The sequence below is a fragment of the Belonocnema kinseyi genome, chromosome 2, assembly GCF_010883055.1.
Source record: "Belonocnema kinseyi isolate 2016_QV_RU_SX_M_011 chromosome 2, B_treatae_v1, whole genome shotgun sequence".
NCBI classification, from domain to species: domain Eukaryota; kingdom Metazoa; phylum Arthropoda; class Insecta; order Hymenoptera; family Cynipidae; genus Belonocnema; species Belonocnema kinseyi.
In genome coordinates this window covers 60,836,705-60,853,646 of record NC_046658.1, presented here as the reverse complement: position 1 = coordinate 60,853,646, position 16,942 = coordinate 60,836,705, and the positions used below count along the sequence as shown (strand labels likewise).

At 33.1% G+C, this 16,942-nt stretch overlaps 1 protein-coding gene across 1 annotated transcript in view; it reads right to left on the bottom strand.

Annotated features, from left to right (window-relative positions):
• Positions 1 to 2,943: 2,943 nt before the first annotated feature.
• Positions 2,944 to 16,942, bottom strand: part of LOC117167705 (transcriptional activator MN1-like) — a 22,854-nt gene continuing 8,855 nt past the window's right edge. The window contains exon 2 of the mRNA XM_033352837.1: positions 2,944 to 7,430. Coding sequence (XP_033208728.1) covers positions 4,197 to 7,430 — 3,234 coding nt within the window. The 3' untranslated portion in view covers positions 2,944 to 4,196. The remainder of the gene's footprint in view (positions 7,431 to 16,942) is intronic.

Here is a 16,942-nt window from a genome sequence, read left to right as displayed (position 1 = left end):
AAGCATGAAAGAGGGAGCTCTTCTTAATATTTTGACACCAAAATCATGTCGATACACCTTACCGAATGCGAGTAAAGCCACCCACGCTTTAACTTGACAGACAAATTGCGATATTTGAAGTCATTTTTTATATAGGAAAGCAAGGGCGAGAGCCCAGCGTGGTGCCGTTTTTTCAGAAGATCGTGCTCGGTTTTCCTCACCACAGGGAAAGGATTCGAAGGCCAAAGTGAGGCTCGGAGGCACAAATTGGGTAGGTCGGGGAACAATCTATAAAATTTTGGTTTAAATCGTCCAATGTTATTTGAACATTCCCAGTGGGCGCAAACGTTAAAGAACATTATTAGAATGGCTCAAAAGCATCCTAAGTCAGTCCAATTAACGTTTATTGAACATACAATGTTCCAGACAAGTTTTGAGGTCGTATTTGAAACATGAAACTTTTTCAGAACACTATTTGCTCTGACTTAGGACAGTTTTTGAAACGTTCAAATAACTTCTTTCAACTTGTACGTCCAAGAAATGTTTTCCGGAAGTACAAATTACGTTCCTAAATTTCGTGCCCACTGGGTTCTTTAGTAAAAGAGGCTTTCTTTAAATACTTCAAATTTAATGTCAAATTTGAACAGTGACTTCTTTTCAAGGTTTGCAATTTTAGTATTGCAAGTAACCTAATTTGAATTCGTTGAATTTCAAACGACAGTATCATTTAAAATGGCCTATCTATAAGGATAATTCTATGTAAAACCTTTTCAACTATTTTTATTTAAACTATTTTGATTATTATGACTTTTCTTTTGAAGGTTTGAAATGTTAAATATTGCAAGTAGCACAATTTGAAATTTTTCAATTTCAAACTGTAGTATAATTTAAATAATCTATCCAATAATAAGTCTCTCTGAAATCATTCCCTTTTTAACTATTTTTATTTGAAATTCTTTGATTATTCTGCCTTTTATTTGAAATGTTTACAATTGTTAGATACTACAAGTCGCACAAATTCCAACAACAGTTAATTTAAAATTGTATACCTTATAATGTTTCTATCTGAAACAACTACCTTTTGAAATAGTTTTATTTTTAATTGTTTAATCATGAAAGTCTGCCTATTTTGAATGACATATTGTACAATACTAAACTCTTGAAACTTGAAAAAATCCACTTTTGTACGTTTTAATTCAAGATTGTTCTATTATAGTTCATTTTTAATCAAAATTATCATAATAAAACTGTACAATTTCTATATTAATATTAGTGAGCACTTGTAGAAATTATTAATCGAGCAAGAGTTATTCTCATAAAATTAATCTGCAATCGGGTAAAATTATTGAATTTTGAAACCCAAATTTCATTGCAACCTGTATAAATTGGTTGCTTTATACTTTTTCTCTATAAAATAATGTTTTTCTAGTTGCGTTTTTCAAGGACTGAAATATATAAATACAAGATATAAATTAATTATTTAAAAAGGATCTAATTAATTTTCAGTAACCTGACAAAAAATGATGTGAATTTTACAACAGGCGTGTTTATGTTATCAACTAATTAAGTTTCATTATTTTGAACTCTAAAGCTAAAACTTGAAGTTATATCTCGTTGGTCTGGAAAATGAATTTTAGACAGGAATTAAAGCAATATAATGATGAAAATGATCTAATACAATTTTTTCTGCCTAAATTTGAACGATTTATAACCAGTTTTAGAGAGAAAACGATTTGCAAATCTGTATACTGAATTTTAAGATATTTTGTTTTGTGCTAGAAATACGTATCGTTATTGAAAAGCTTCAGTCAGAAACAGATTTTAAGATAAACTTAATCTTCTGGGTATATAAATTAATCAAAACAATAGAATAATTCAGCTTTCGTGTAAAATTATCTCTTTCTCATTTCTAACGCTGATTATTAATATTCAAAAATGTTAATATCTAATACCTATGAGTGTAAATAAACACTATAAAGCCTTTCTCCGGAGCCTGCCTAAGTATTAAAAAAATAATTCCTCTTCGTCACCTGATATCTGAATCCCTAGTTTTCTCGAGAATGGCTCACATAAGATTTAAAACATAGAATGAAATCTAAATAGATTATCCCGGCCTAGCTGAACTTCAAGCTCTCTCTTCGATAAGGTTAGTTTCGTTGCATCAATGCGTACGCATTAGCGATTTCAAGCCCGAAAACGTGTGAAAATTCCCAGATCACCAATGAGCGAGACTTTATGATCCTATTGTACGCCACAAGAAAGTGAGAAGAAAGAAAACAGGACAAGCGGGAAGTACACAGCTATGGCAATTTGCTCATGACTATGGAAAGGATAAAGAAGAAAAGTGAGGATGAAGATGGAGAATAGAACTGGTGGAAAGTGTACGAGGAGCAATGCTACCGGCAGACAATGGCGCTAACTAACTACCGGCCAAACCAACCCAACCCGCACGATAGCATTTCATTTACATAACCGTAATCCTACTTAGAGGCGAATACCTAATTCTCTCGTACGTTTTCGTTTCTCTCTTACCTGAATCCTCAATGGTTACCACGTAAACTACCTATTTTCTCGAAATAGACCTTTTATCGACATTCTGAGATTTCGCGCTAAAGATCGGAACATTAGAGTTTAAACGGCTTCAAATTGATACTAAATTGTTCCATTATCTTTACCAACTCTTCCTCCATCAATCTTTCTAACATTTTCAATCTCTTCAATCTTATCACGCTTCTTTCTTATTGCGTGCAAGAAAAGTTAATTAACAAGTACAGAATTTTGTTGTTTCAATGAAATCAATAGTTTTTTATATGTTTTACAGTAAGAGCTATTATTTTATAGATAAGGAGAGCTTTTATTTAAAAATAATCCCAAATATAAAAACTTGACGGTTCATAACAAAAGGAAATGAAAAGGATCAAGGTATTAAAGAATAACAACGTACTCTTATTTACAACGTATGCATATATTTACACGCGCTATACGCAGAGTACATAATAAAAGCACGAACGCATACGCGTAGTACTTCATATTCGAGGAGAGACACAGACGATCACTCGGCGAATATAAATAGCCTACCTTCATCTCGCGACTTTATGTATAAAATAATAAATTAATCCATAAAAAATAGAGTAAGGGAACGAAACGAGTTTTTTTCTTATGGCTTCGCAGTGTGACTACTGCATACTCCGTAATGTCGACTGTCCTCGCAAGAGCTTCTATCCTACTTACATTTAATTACCTGAAATGCAGTTCACTTCTGCACAATTTGTATAATGCATTCAAACTCCCATTTTTGTTTTTCATACATACACTTTGAATCTCGCGACAATCTATTTTCGTGCCGTTTCAAGTGACCGCAAAATGACGTTTGAACTTTCACCGACTGTGTTCGAGGACGCTGATCTTTTCTCAAGTACAAGTAGTGAGCAGTGTTCGTCAAACGAGCACTGCACGTGCATTCCCAGAACACATTTACACTCTTGATCCGCGAGAAACATCGTAACCTATTGACCTAAATGAGTATTGAAAATCCTTTGCTTCGTTTCGATCCGCAGACATTCATACACAGTCATAAAAATATATACTTTCATACTTAAAAATGCACCCACACTCTGTCATAAAGTGCGTAAGTCATTTGAGCACGACCTTGATGCAACTTGGATGCACCAAAATTTCTTTACAATAATTTATTCGGATGTGCCTTCTACCTCTCAGGCATTCGTGTCAAGATCACGGCACCGTTTGCCAGTGACCCCAGGCCTCTGGCGATAGCATCCACTTTCATCGAGTCTGAGTCTCTTTAATCGAGAGTCTTAGGAGAATTGTGTGGTTTCGGAATATTTACAAGATCGTCGTGAGAGTGAAACAATTCCTCATGAAGATCCCTGTTACTTTCTCTGGCTATCTGCGTCGGAGGATGTCTGCTTAGAGTGCTCGTTTTCGAATTTAGCCTGATCATAGTCTTCTATTTCGCATCACACTATGAAACTGTCTTCTATGTAAAATTTATATCCGATAGAGGTCTAGTTAGGCAAAATGGCACTGATTCCGCCAGAGAAAACTTCCGTGAAAAACAGGAGTTCTGTATTTTAATTCGAGAAAGAAGATTCCATGATGCGGAATTCTACCTGGAGGTATTTGAACTTCGCAGAGTTGTGATTAGCATTAGAAAAAATTGGTGACATCGGTCCGGGATTTCATTAAGTAAACTTGATTCAACTAGATTTCTCCATCTCAGTTTTCTCTATAAGTTGTTTTTCGTCCTGTGATGTGGACCTCATTTCCTTTTTGGATTCCTTGTAAGCATCGTTAAAGAAAATAGCCATTGTATCTTCTGCTGAGGACTCAGAATCTTTATTTGAAGATCTTTCCTCGTTTCTAGATGAAGCTTGGGCTACTAGTTCCTCCAAATCTCTGTTTTCTTCCTCCTTCTGAGAACTGGAGACGTGTTGATCGTTTACAACATTATCATTAATATTGTTAGATGCAGCATGAGACAAATCGTCGTAGACTTTTTCCAGGGGCTGAACTCGAGGTGGTCCTTGGAGTTCAATTTGACCACCATTTTGTGGTTGTTCAATTGCTGCAAGGATATCCTGAAGAAGGCCATTGGATAGAACTTGATCATGCCTAATGCTACCATCAGAGTTTTCGGTTCCCAAACCACCATCTGCAGCTTGAATCTGAAGAGTGTATGTTCCCTTGGATCCTTGAATCTGGAAGCCATCACCACCTTCTCCAGTTAGTCCTTGTTGAGCCAAAGCAAGCGCATGGCTACCTTCTTGTGTTCTCAAAAATTGACTCGCATCTACTTCGTTAGAAGCAAAACTCTTAGCTTCACCGTATCCCTGAGCAGTTAGAGCTGCTGTAAGTGCTTCAGCCGATATTCCATTATCGTTGAAGTATCCAGGTCCTGTAATGAAGGAATTTTGTTCCGGAGCAGATGGCACTTGGGACAAATCATGAATTTGGTTAGTGTTAAGAGCAGCAACAGTTTGGTCGGATCCTTCGAATGATACCCCAATAGGATTTCCATAACTGTCTTTCAAATTTCCTTTTGGCTGTTGATTATGTTCGAGATCAAGTTGACTGATTGGTGGCGTCTGTAAGGAATTCAAAGGTATGGCGTTCAAGGGTGCATTGAATAGACTGCTCTGGCTCCCCCCAGCAGTTGAGAAACTAGACGATGGTGCATTTGAAAAGCTATGATGGTTTTGGATGTTTTGTAAATTGGAATTTCCAAGATCAGCATGGCTGTATCCTATAGCTCCATTAGCTTTTTGGAAACAGTCACCTTTTCCTCCGATGAGGGGGGAATTTATAACAGGTGTACCGTAGGTATTGGAGAGTGAATTTTCCACACTACTGTAAAGATTTCCACCAAATCCATTTGAAGTCGAGGTGAACGTTGAAGGAGGACCAAAGTTCGGCGCCCCATAAGTCGGCACTGGAGCTGGAGTATTGAAGTCATTAAAAGACAATGGTGTGCCATAGTTAACATTGGGTGCAGCTACTGCAGCATTCAATCGGAATGAGTTGTCCTTTCCAAAGCTATTGCTGGAAGATAAAGATCCCGAAAATTGGGAACCGCCAGATTGATGGAAGGAAACAGGTCCGTTCAAGCGTGGGAGCTGTTGGTCAACTACTGACGGTGGACCATAATTTTTCGAGGGCTTGTTAAAGTCATTGGATGGGAAAGGCGGAAGATACTTATTCAGATTAGAAAGCATTCCAACTGGAACAGGTTCTCTGAACTTTAACGGCTGTCTATTACGCGGGGGGATCAAAGATCCTGGTAGCTGAGGTGCCCTTGGTGGTCCTCGATTTCTCGAAATGTGTTGACCTCCATGTCTATTGAATCCTCCAAATGAACCGAACGATTGAGATGACAAAAATCCTGATGAGAGTCCACCTCCTCGGAAGCCTTTTGATGGTGGATATGGTCCATTTGCCGAGAATGATGAAGCTGGTGGAGCACCGTATGAATCAACCGGGGGTGGTGGAGGTAATGGGATACTAGAAACAGGCGGGCCATAATTTCCCGATGGCGCCACTGGCAATTGTTGAACCAATAAGTTATCTCCTGATGATAGGGAGCTATGCGAACCTGCAGATGGGGGTCCGTAAAAGTCGGATGGTTTAGAAGAATGTGAGATACCAGCGTCTACATTAGAAGAACTTCCACTGGAGAAAGACAAGCCTTGTGAATCAGAAAGTGCTCCAGGACTCGGCAGTAATTCAAACCCAGGTCCCTTGATGCCATTACCACCGTTTGGTGCTCCATACTGATTACTAGGTGTTTCTACATTGCCAAATTGATTAAGAGAATTAGAATTGTATCTGTTTACAGAGTTTCCTGGACCATGGCCCGCATGCAGGGGTTCGAATTCGGGAAGGGCTGGTGGTGGTAGCCCATCACTTTCGGAAGAAGCAGAAGATTGATGAACAGATGATTTCAGATTGTGATCTTCTGGATTGTTTAGGGGAACTCCATAAGAGTCACTCGGAATGTTTGATTTTCCAGAATCGAGGTTTTGAAGATTCTGAAGATTCAACGTCAAACTTCCACTACCGGAAGGTGGTTCATAGTTCTCTTGAGGTGCTTGATTTTGATGTTCTTGATTTTGATGTCCTTGATTTTGATGTCCTTGATTTTGATGTCCTTGATTTGGGGTGCTAACTAATCCGGCGATTGGTTGCCAACCATCGTATTTGATATCAGGAGGGGTTGGTGGAGCTGGAACTCCTGGCGGAGGTGGTGGAGGAGGTCCGTAAAGATCGTTATTAAATGGTGCACTATATTGTGATTGTGGAAGAGAAGGTGGTCCATAATTATTGTGTGGACCTGATCCAAACGAAATTGCTGGTTTTCTAGTCGGTGGTCCATAAGCTTCTAAGGAAATTGGAATGGGTAGTCCGTGGCTTGGCTTTGAAGATCCGAAAAGTGGTCCATTAAATTTCGGAGGTGGGCCGTATTGAGGCTTTGGTGGTCTAAACTGAGAAGGCGGTGGTCCATAACTCTGCTTGGGTGGTCCATACTGTGGCTTCGGTGGTCCGTAATTCAGTTTTTGTGGGGATAGTGGTGGTCCGTATTGTGGTTTAGGTGGTCCGTATTGTGGTTTTGGTGGACCATATTGTGGTTTTGGTAATCCTGATGGTGAACCGTAACTTTGCCTAGGTGGTCCATAAACAGGAGGTAGTCTTTCAGGAGGTGGTGGTGCAAAACTTTGTGGTGGTCTATGGTCCCCTGTTAATTCCGGAGGGCCATATACAGGTGTGGGTCCATTAAATCCAGATCCTGGAGGTGGTCCATAAGAATTGCTTATTCTGTCCTCGGCCTCGACCTCTGTTTTCTCCTCTTCGATTACCGACGAAGATTGCGAATTGGCTTTATTCACGACTGCGTGAACTTGGTGGCCGACTAATAAAATGCAGAGCAAGGTTGCAACCTGTAATCATAAAGAATTTTTTGGCTATTCAGTGTGAATTGTCAAATAATCTAGTGTTAATAAGTTAGCTTAATAGAGCCATTCAAGTACAGCTTTAAACAATTAGTGATTTTATAAAATTAAAATAATTCTTGTTAAAATATATATCCAAAGAGGTCAATAATAATTTTTTCGAATTCGAAACAACTAGTAGAAAGCTTTAAGAGGAACTGCAGTAATTCTTATAGTATGCATACATGTTGAGAAATTATTAGCTAACTACCTCTGATTTGTTAGAAGCGTGGAACATTACACGCGCAGTCATGTATGAGAAGGCGTAACACTCTATGTTAAACAGAAGGTACTAATTCGAAACCACAGGCTTTTCTTTCTCTCTGATGCTATTTAGAGTCGAAAGATTACCCTGGCTTCTGTTTTTATCACTTCTCGAACATATTTTTTGTTTTCCTACTATTATTTTAAACTATTTTACGCTCAGGCATAATTTTTTTCTCTTGCACATGGCGATAAAAGAGAATATTCTACATCTTTGCAATAGGTTTGGTTATGATTTGTTTTTATTCTATTAACATCTTTCGTGTTTGTAAAATATGGGATCATATACTCCATTAAAAGCTTTATTAGTACTTTTATTATTGCCGTTTAAACATTTTCTCTTTATGAGAGAATTCTAAGGTAGTCCATAAGCTATTTCCATAATTTCCTTCTGAAGATAAGGCTTCTAAAAATCTATTTTTCTTGTTGATCATAAATCTTATCAGTATAATAAAATGTATTATAAAACTAATTTAGAGATAATTAGATTGACCTTTTTTTAAAGACAATAAGGCTCAGTGTTGGATTTTTACACCACTACTAGACTCGTGAGCTGTACTAACTTCGTCAAACCTAATTATATCATCAGGTGCTTTAAACTCGCGCCGAGTGCTCCGTAAAAGTAGCTTCACGTTGCTTATCTCGCGCGTGATCCATGCTCTGATTGTGTGCATGTTTTATATTAGAGGCCGTGGGATTTCTGGCTTATCCGCGATGAAAGTTTGGTAAAAAAACTGAGAGCAAATGTACACTTGTATTCGTCATTTTCTTGCGAAAAATTATGCAAACCCGCATTACATACTGTGTAGGTAGAAACGCGTTGCATTAAAAGGAAAATATGTGCTCTGGTGCAAGCCTCTTGGATGCAGAAACACCTGGTTGGAAAAATAAGGGGTAAATTCGATAAACTGACACGAAGACATAAGAGACGTGGCAACAAAAAAAGGCGACTCTGCAAATCAAGCTTGCAAAACTACGCGACCTGTCAACTACAGCCGGGACGTCAGAATGCTACTAAGTGGCACGATGGCCGAGATGCAAGGCTAACATAATAAACTGTACTTTCTCCCAACTCAGTTGTTCCGAGGAGAAATGTCAGTTCGAACCAATCGCACGACAAAAATCCAAAAATGAAATTTTATTAATTGGTTATTCGAAAAGACCCTTATCTCATTGGTTTCCGATTTTTGAATCTTTTATTCTTCGAAATTTTGTATAGTTTAATACTTATTCGGGAAGAGAATAGTACTTATTTAAAGTGCAGAAATGAGGCCTAACACCAGAAGTAGATTGTTCGGATTGATAACGATTATTTTTGGTAAAAACTAAACATTTTTCACATAATTCTAAAATTTCCACCATTTATAGAATCATCCAAGAAGTAAAAAGTTTCTTCTTAAAAAAAACTTGTTTCAGGAATGATTGAGAAAGTACAAAATTCTATTTTACTCTAGAAATACAGAAAAGAAAATCTAGAATGAATAAATCACCTGACAGGTCATGATAATCACATCAACCAGAAATGAAATATTGAGAGCTAGTAAAGAGAGTTTTTTCGATATACTTCATTGCTCTTATAAATAAATATTTAGAAACATTCTGAGTGAAATCGTAACACTTTTTGCAGACATAAATTTTATTGCTGACATAAATTTCATAAATTTTAGGCATGTGTGCAACATGTATCTGGAGAGGAAGTATATTGTACTCACAAAAACGCTTGGTAGCCATTTGTTCATCCAAATTGCACTTCTAAGTTTATGATTCGTTTCATTATCTCTAAGCTGCTTATTTAAGACTGTTGATTTTTATACTTTGAATCAATAAAATATTACCAACAATTTTTCCAATTTACTAACGGAAAATGTGTTTATTTAAAAATCATCTTATTCGAGTAACATATATATGACAAAGAATTCTAATTGCAATTGTAATTAGATTCTAATACTTGCAGATTTTTCAAAAAGATAGAATGCTTATTATAATACTGATATCAGTTTTTCATTGCTAATAATTCATTTACCAATACACAATGACCCTTCTCACCAGTCTTACGTGGGACTTTCACTTTTAAATCAGAGAATCTAGATCGTTTATAACAACATTTATAGAAGAAGCTTACACTCGAAAGGAGTAGAATCGTGCTCATCGTAATAACCTTATGATCTTTAGGAAAAAACACCACGAAAGAGGGTATGTCATCTTCATAAGCAATTGATTTGAGGGTCAATCGAATTGTAATAGTGAATTACATTTTCAAGACGCCGATGAATTATCATCTAAGAATCTTTGAATCCTAAACTGTTCAAGACATTTCAAGTTATAGTCCATAACGTTTTTGTAATAGCGCAATTCTCTTTGATGACTATTCTATACCATGAAGTAAGTAAATTTCAGTACTTTTGCTCTGAGGCAATCTGCAAAAACGTCATAGAATCATTGTCTAAGTTTGATCTCGAATTTTCAATCTTTGATCTTGGATCAATTGAGGTCATGCTATGAAAAGAAAAGAGAGCTGAACGATCAGACAACACAATTTTTCAGCTTTGACGGACGTCAATTTATAATAATTTTCGAACTTTCTCGATCATAATTCATTTTTCATGCCTGCATTCCTCTTCCTGAAGTGTTTCGTTCTATTAGTTCTGATTCATTTTTTTATCATCCACATGAAAAATTCCTGCAATGAAAATGAAATTGGAATTTTCACGATGAAAGATCTAACATTATTCAATTTTGAATGAAAAATTCCTGATTGATCAGTTTTGGACTAATTCCAATTTATTAAATTGATAAATTTTTCACAATTAATTTGTATATTTTATAATTAATAACACTTTTTATTAAACATTCTTTAACTTTAAATTCTTCCATATTAAAATTATTAAATTTGTCAACTTTCTTGTTCCATGTTACCATTTTTATTTTGAACACTACAAGGTGAATTTCTATAATTTATTAACACTTTAGGACCCGGTTTTTTTTATATGCACACACAGTGCTTTATGACTTCAAAATTATTAAATGCAACAATATTTATTGTGTTTCAAAATATACTAATTTCTTGCAAATTATCGATTTTTGAACGCGTTTTTGGTAATTAAAATTTCCAGTGGGTTTTAAAGAGTTGACTTATTAAATCAAAATTGTGAATTTAAAATGAACAAATTTGGATTGTATAATTGAGGTATAAAATGAAATTTTATATTTTTGTGACTTTCACTTATATTTGTACTGTTTTAAAATCAATTTCTTTTATATTAAAAGCTTATCATTATAAACACTTGAAATTTTAAATGCTTCAAATTTTGCAGAGTTTTATGTTCCGAGTTTAAACTTATTAAAGCTTAGAGTATTTATTATTTGCTTTCTCATTTCTTACAATTTATATTTAAAAATTTTTTATTTGTTTACAAAATCAGGTCTCTGCAAAAAAAAAGAAGTTTTATATGATTTTAACAATTGATATAATATTATCATTAATTTCTTATACATAAAACAACATTTCTAGTGACAAGAATTTAAATCTCAATAAAAATAATTATTTTGACAATAGTTTTTGTAATTTATTATTTTCTTACTTTCGCTTCTTACCAATTGTTAAAAAATCGTTTGATTTTCGTAATTGATGGCTTATTTTTTCAGAAAAAACATTTTGTACTATTACAATGTTTTCAATTCTGAAAAAGAGTAAATAATTTTTATATACAGTTATGTGTTTGGAAAAAAATTATTTCCAAACAATCGTTTTAACAATTTCAGCCATACAAAAATTTATTTTCAAATCAAAAACAATAGTGCTGTAAAGAATGTTTTCTCCGACAAAATGCAATGATTCTTTAACATTCAAAAAATCTTAAAAAATTTGTAAGAAACGAGAGTGAGAAGAAATGTAGAATTTCTGAATATTTTATCAAAACTAAGGTTTTTTGTGTAAAATATCATCATCAGTCATATTCTTTTACTTCTTAAAAAGATAGAAAAACTATTATTGTCCAAAGATCTGATTTATGACACTATAACTACCTTATTTTTGACTACTTGCGCATACTGAAATTAATGTATGTTTAGGATATCCCAATGCAAACTATTTTCTTTTAATTTCAGCAATGTGCATGTTTAATTTTTCTATTTCATATATATTTTAGTTTCGTAAGCTTTATCATAAAATGATTGAATTTTCATCTTTGTTATATTCTTAAGAGGTTTATTAAGAATTGTTAAAAAATGAGCTTTTTACCTTTTTCATTTTAAAAGTATTGACTTTTCGAATATTCCTATTTTTAAATTATGTAGCTACATTTAATTAACCCATACTTGCCACCGTGAAACCCAGTCTGGCAAGTATGTAATTCTGCAGAAATGTGGAAGCAAGGGTTAAATATATTCAAAAAATGTTCAAATTTTTGTAATTTTATTATCTTCATCGAAATTTCGTTTATAAAAATTTTTAACACTTCTACGTTAAGAGGTTTTTTAACGTCCATTTTTTTTAGCAAATTGTCTTTAGACCCTTTCATTTACAAGTAATAAAAAGAATCTAATTTTTTTTTCTTTTTAAAAGTAATACGTTTCAAAGCACCATAAAGTAGCTCAAAATGTTCCAGTATTCCTCCGATATATAATTTATGTGTCATATCAACTTTGCGATTGTTTTTTTAACGACTTAGTTCTTGATTCCAAAGTCTTGAGTTCGTGAATATCCTGATTTCGTTTTTTTTCCAAGTCAAAATAAGTCAAGAATTCTATAAAACAAAAGAGAAAACATCATTGAAGGTATTATCGGGCTTAGAATACTTCTCAGCTTCATTAAATTTTAAATTGCTAAACATAAGACTTTACATCGATAAGAATAGCAGATGTGTCTTTAGCAATAGTGTAAAATCAATTGCATTATATAAAAAAAATGATCATAGAAATATAATAATACAAGCTAATCTGTTCAATTTTTAAGCGTCTTTGCTTGTATTATTCGAATAAAATTGCCAAAGCATTTCTCCTGTACCAAAAACCAACTTTTATTTAATATTTTATATCGCTTCGGGTTAATTGTAGTCAAAAATACAGTTTTAAGTATTAAGTATATATTTCTAATTCATTCGCCATGTTTAAGAAACCATGTGCATATTATGTCAGTAAAAAGTGTTGAGGAACCATTTTATACCATTAACTGAAATGAAATTACAAATTTTCTTTTTCTAAGTCCGGCAATATCTTTCAAAATTTTTTTGTTTTTTTGTTTAATAGAATTTGGGACTTATTCCTCAATAATTAACTAATATTTTCTACGAGCGCGAGAATTTCCCAGCCTTAAATTTGTATTAAGAAATATATGGCAGAATTTATACACTAAAAGGAAATCATTTAGCTGCTGGTAGCATTTGCAAAATAAAAAAATTAAACTTTTTATTGGGGATGCTATAAAGTTTATTCTGATATACTCGTAGTAAGTATGGCAAATGTAATTTTGGGATATTTTGAGGAAAACAAGGCCTATGATTTCACTGTAAGTTTTTTTAAACTATAAATAGTGACCTGAAAAATCCTACAAACAGTTTTGAGATTCTTTTTAATTGGACCCATCAATGCTTGAGGAGTACTTTGTTATGACGCACAAAATCCTAAGGTGTCAAATTTTAATATGAAAAATTATCAAAACGTTTCGCTATTAGTCAACGTAATGTCTTAGGCGCTATCATTGCTCTTAGATTCTCGAACGAGTTCAAAATATTCATTCAAGAGACTTTTCGAAATAAGGAGCTTCGATAGAATTAGTTAAAGAGAATAGCTAAGAGACGTAGGAACACGTATCTAGTCCAGATGATCACGATTCCCCGCGATGGTTTGTAATTGCATCTCGGGAAAGACAGAATAATGACGTAATGGAGTTGCCGTCTAGTAGTTAACATGAGACGTTGCTTAACACTATCCTGCTGTATTTTTATTACTAGCGACGCATATAGCGCCCTCCCTCCCTCTTCAGTCTACTGATTAAGCAATGCGCATGTATATTTTTTTCCTAGAATAAAAACAAATGTAAAGCATGTGCAAAAAACAATAAAAATTCCACATACTTTTATTAACCAACTTCTTTTTAGTGCATCCTGTTCTTGAATTGTTGAAATGTCATAATTATTCTTCTGCAATTATTACTTCGGGAACAGTAATCAGAAAGCAAGAATTGCGCGAAATTTAAACGGGTCTTAAAATCGGAATATCGACATATTATTTTCAGATTACAGTTATTACTCTGAGAAAATTCCCAAAAGAAAATACCCTAAGTTATGAACGGAAGAGTTGATTTCAATCAGTTAAATGTAGGGGAATCTTTAATAGGAATATCATCGAAGTTTTTATCTGATTCAAATCTCTGAATAGGCTTGATTTGTTCAGTTTGGAAAGCTATAAATATTTTATCTTTTAATTTAAGATCTATTTCAAATTTTTTGTGTGGAGAAAGTGAATCCAATTTTCGTAATCGCATTTTGAAGTCATTGTTGCTTCCAGGATAACGTTAGTTTCGAGAGATCCCGTTTATGGATTATTCACAGCGGATACTTTGATCTTGAGATAATTGCCTTATATAATGTGATCTTGCAATTGTTTCATCAAGCTTTCAAGTGTTTCGTACAACGAAAGAACGAGATCACAAGTATAGCGAGATCACTGTTAGATATTCAGAAAAACGAGACGTTTTGTGTAACCTTGCCTTGGGCAATTTTTTTCAACTCCTAATTCATTAAAATTTCTAGAACAATAAAATATTAACAGAAAGGCGTTGAATATTAAATCTATAATAGACGAACATTTTGCAATATTGTCCATCTGATAAAACGAAACGTCAGCTATCAATAGATATCATTGCTAGTGATCTCTACTAAACTCGTAAACTAGAATATCGAGTTGCATTGAGGGTAATCCCCTAGAGAAGCTGCTAGACATAAAGCATATAAACTATGAATGACATTGTCACTAGTATCGAGAGTTAATCTACACATCTGAATATAATTACAACACAATATAAACCTACATTTTTCATGCAAAGAGAGAGAAAGAGAGCCGCTATTTCTAACGACTTACGGCAAAAGAATTTTAATATTTAAATGAAATTTATATTTTTAAATACAAGTTCATGAATTTGTATAATTCTGAAATTACTTTAATTATTAATTTTCTTAAAATGCATAAGCTTATGTAAACCGCTTTATTATATTGAACTAGAAACGACCCTTCATACAATGATACTCATTAATTCAACTAAAGCAGCATGGATCAAAGAGTAATTCTGAAGAAGCTAAATGAGAAGATCGTAATAAAACAGCTAGAGCTAATTTGATGCGACAATCAAGAGACTAATTTAGTTCCATTAATATAATACTTCTTTTGAATTTAACTACTATTTAATGTCTTAGATTTAAGTACTTCCACTTTGTTTTAATAATAATTGCTGCTTTGAAACTTACAAATAGTTTTGCCCTATTATATTTCAGTGTTTAAAATTGGTTTATTCTAAGAGATAAATATCCCAAGACTTGTTTCTTGTTAAGGCTTTTAACAACACTTTACCTTTATATTAATTTTTTACAATAATTTGATACAAACATAATTTTTACAATAAATGGCACTTTAATAAATAAAGATGATCGCTCTACTTTAAATTTAAACCAATTTGATATTATAATCTCTCTGAGCCAAATAGTTTGAATGCTAAAGCATTCAAAACAAGATTAACTTTGAGCGTTAAAAAATTATGTCTTTTGAAATTTAAGGGGGTCAAATTTCTACAATAATTTTAATTTAAAAACCTTTATGTTTCAAAAGTTTTAAAATAAAAACGTTAAAAATGTAATAAAATCACATAGAAACGTGATAAATTAGTAAATTTTTCCATTACGTTTGAAATAGAAAAATTTTGCATTCCTGTGCGTGAATATATTTACAGTTTGTACATTAGGGTGTACAACATTTTCTCTCTCGGATTTCCATGCATATCGTCCGGAGATTTGTTCAAATAAAAAAAAAAATAATTTTGATGAATCGAGTTGAAACTTAAAAGTTCTCTCCACAGTTAGCCACAACATTCTAAAAAATATTGTGTTTTAAATATTATTCCCAAAAGTCTGGTATATCGGTTCTCAAAAACCTCGATAAGTGAAAAAATGGCTTTTCAAAGTTTTTGACGCCAATTTTGACTTTTTTGCAGTTTTTCAAATCAAAATTACTTCCTATACATAAAATACTGCTTTTTTCTGGTAATTAGATGTTTCAATAATTTGTTTAAATTATTTTGTTACTGTTTTTAGCAATTCAATCTTAGAATAGAGTTAGAAAATCATTTTTTTTCACAGATTTTCTACCTTTTGTCCAAACTTTAATCAGAGTGAGATTAATAATTAATTAAAGTCAATGAAATTATATTTTTTAACAATTTATTGTAATTTTTCATAAATTTCAGTTTAAACTATGCGAGGAAGTTGCGGTTTTTTCTAAACTTTTCAACTAGTTGTCCATTTAATACATAGAGTAAGTCAATAATTAGTTTAATTTAGCAAAAATAATTGTTTGAACAAATTATTATTGCTTACAACTTGATTCTATTTTAATATTGCTAGATAGTTTCGGGTTCTTTTATCAGGGCAGATAACTATCTTTTATGGAGTAATGCTAGAAAGTTGATGATTTCTCTAAAATATCGAGCTTTTCTTTGACTTTCTAGTTAGGAACAAATAATAAATATTATTATTATTAATTTCAGCAAAAAGGCTAATTATTTACATGAAAATTAACCTTTAGAATGATCGATATAGAAAATTCAAAGAATACTTCAAATATCTGTTTTATTTCAAAAAATATATACGCAAAAAAAACAAATTGTTTAAAATACGACTCTCTTATTTAGGTTTATTACTTGTTCGTAACTAAAAAGGCATAAAAAAGTTAAACATTTTGGAAAAAACCGCAATTTTCAGTATTATTCAAAGAGAATATTATTAACGAGTATATTAAATTGTTAAAACAGTTATTTCTGTTGCAATTAATAAACTACTACCACACTTTAATTAAAAATTAGACAGAAAATGAAAACTTTTGGAAAAACCGCTAGTTTCTCTCTCTATTCTAAGAGACAATTGATGAAAACAATACACCAAACTCTCGCTTTCAGTCACCCCGCTCTCGACCTTCATAGAACTGCTGGG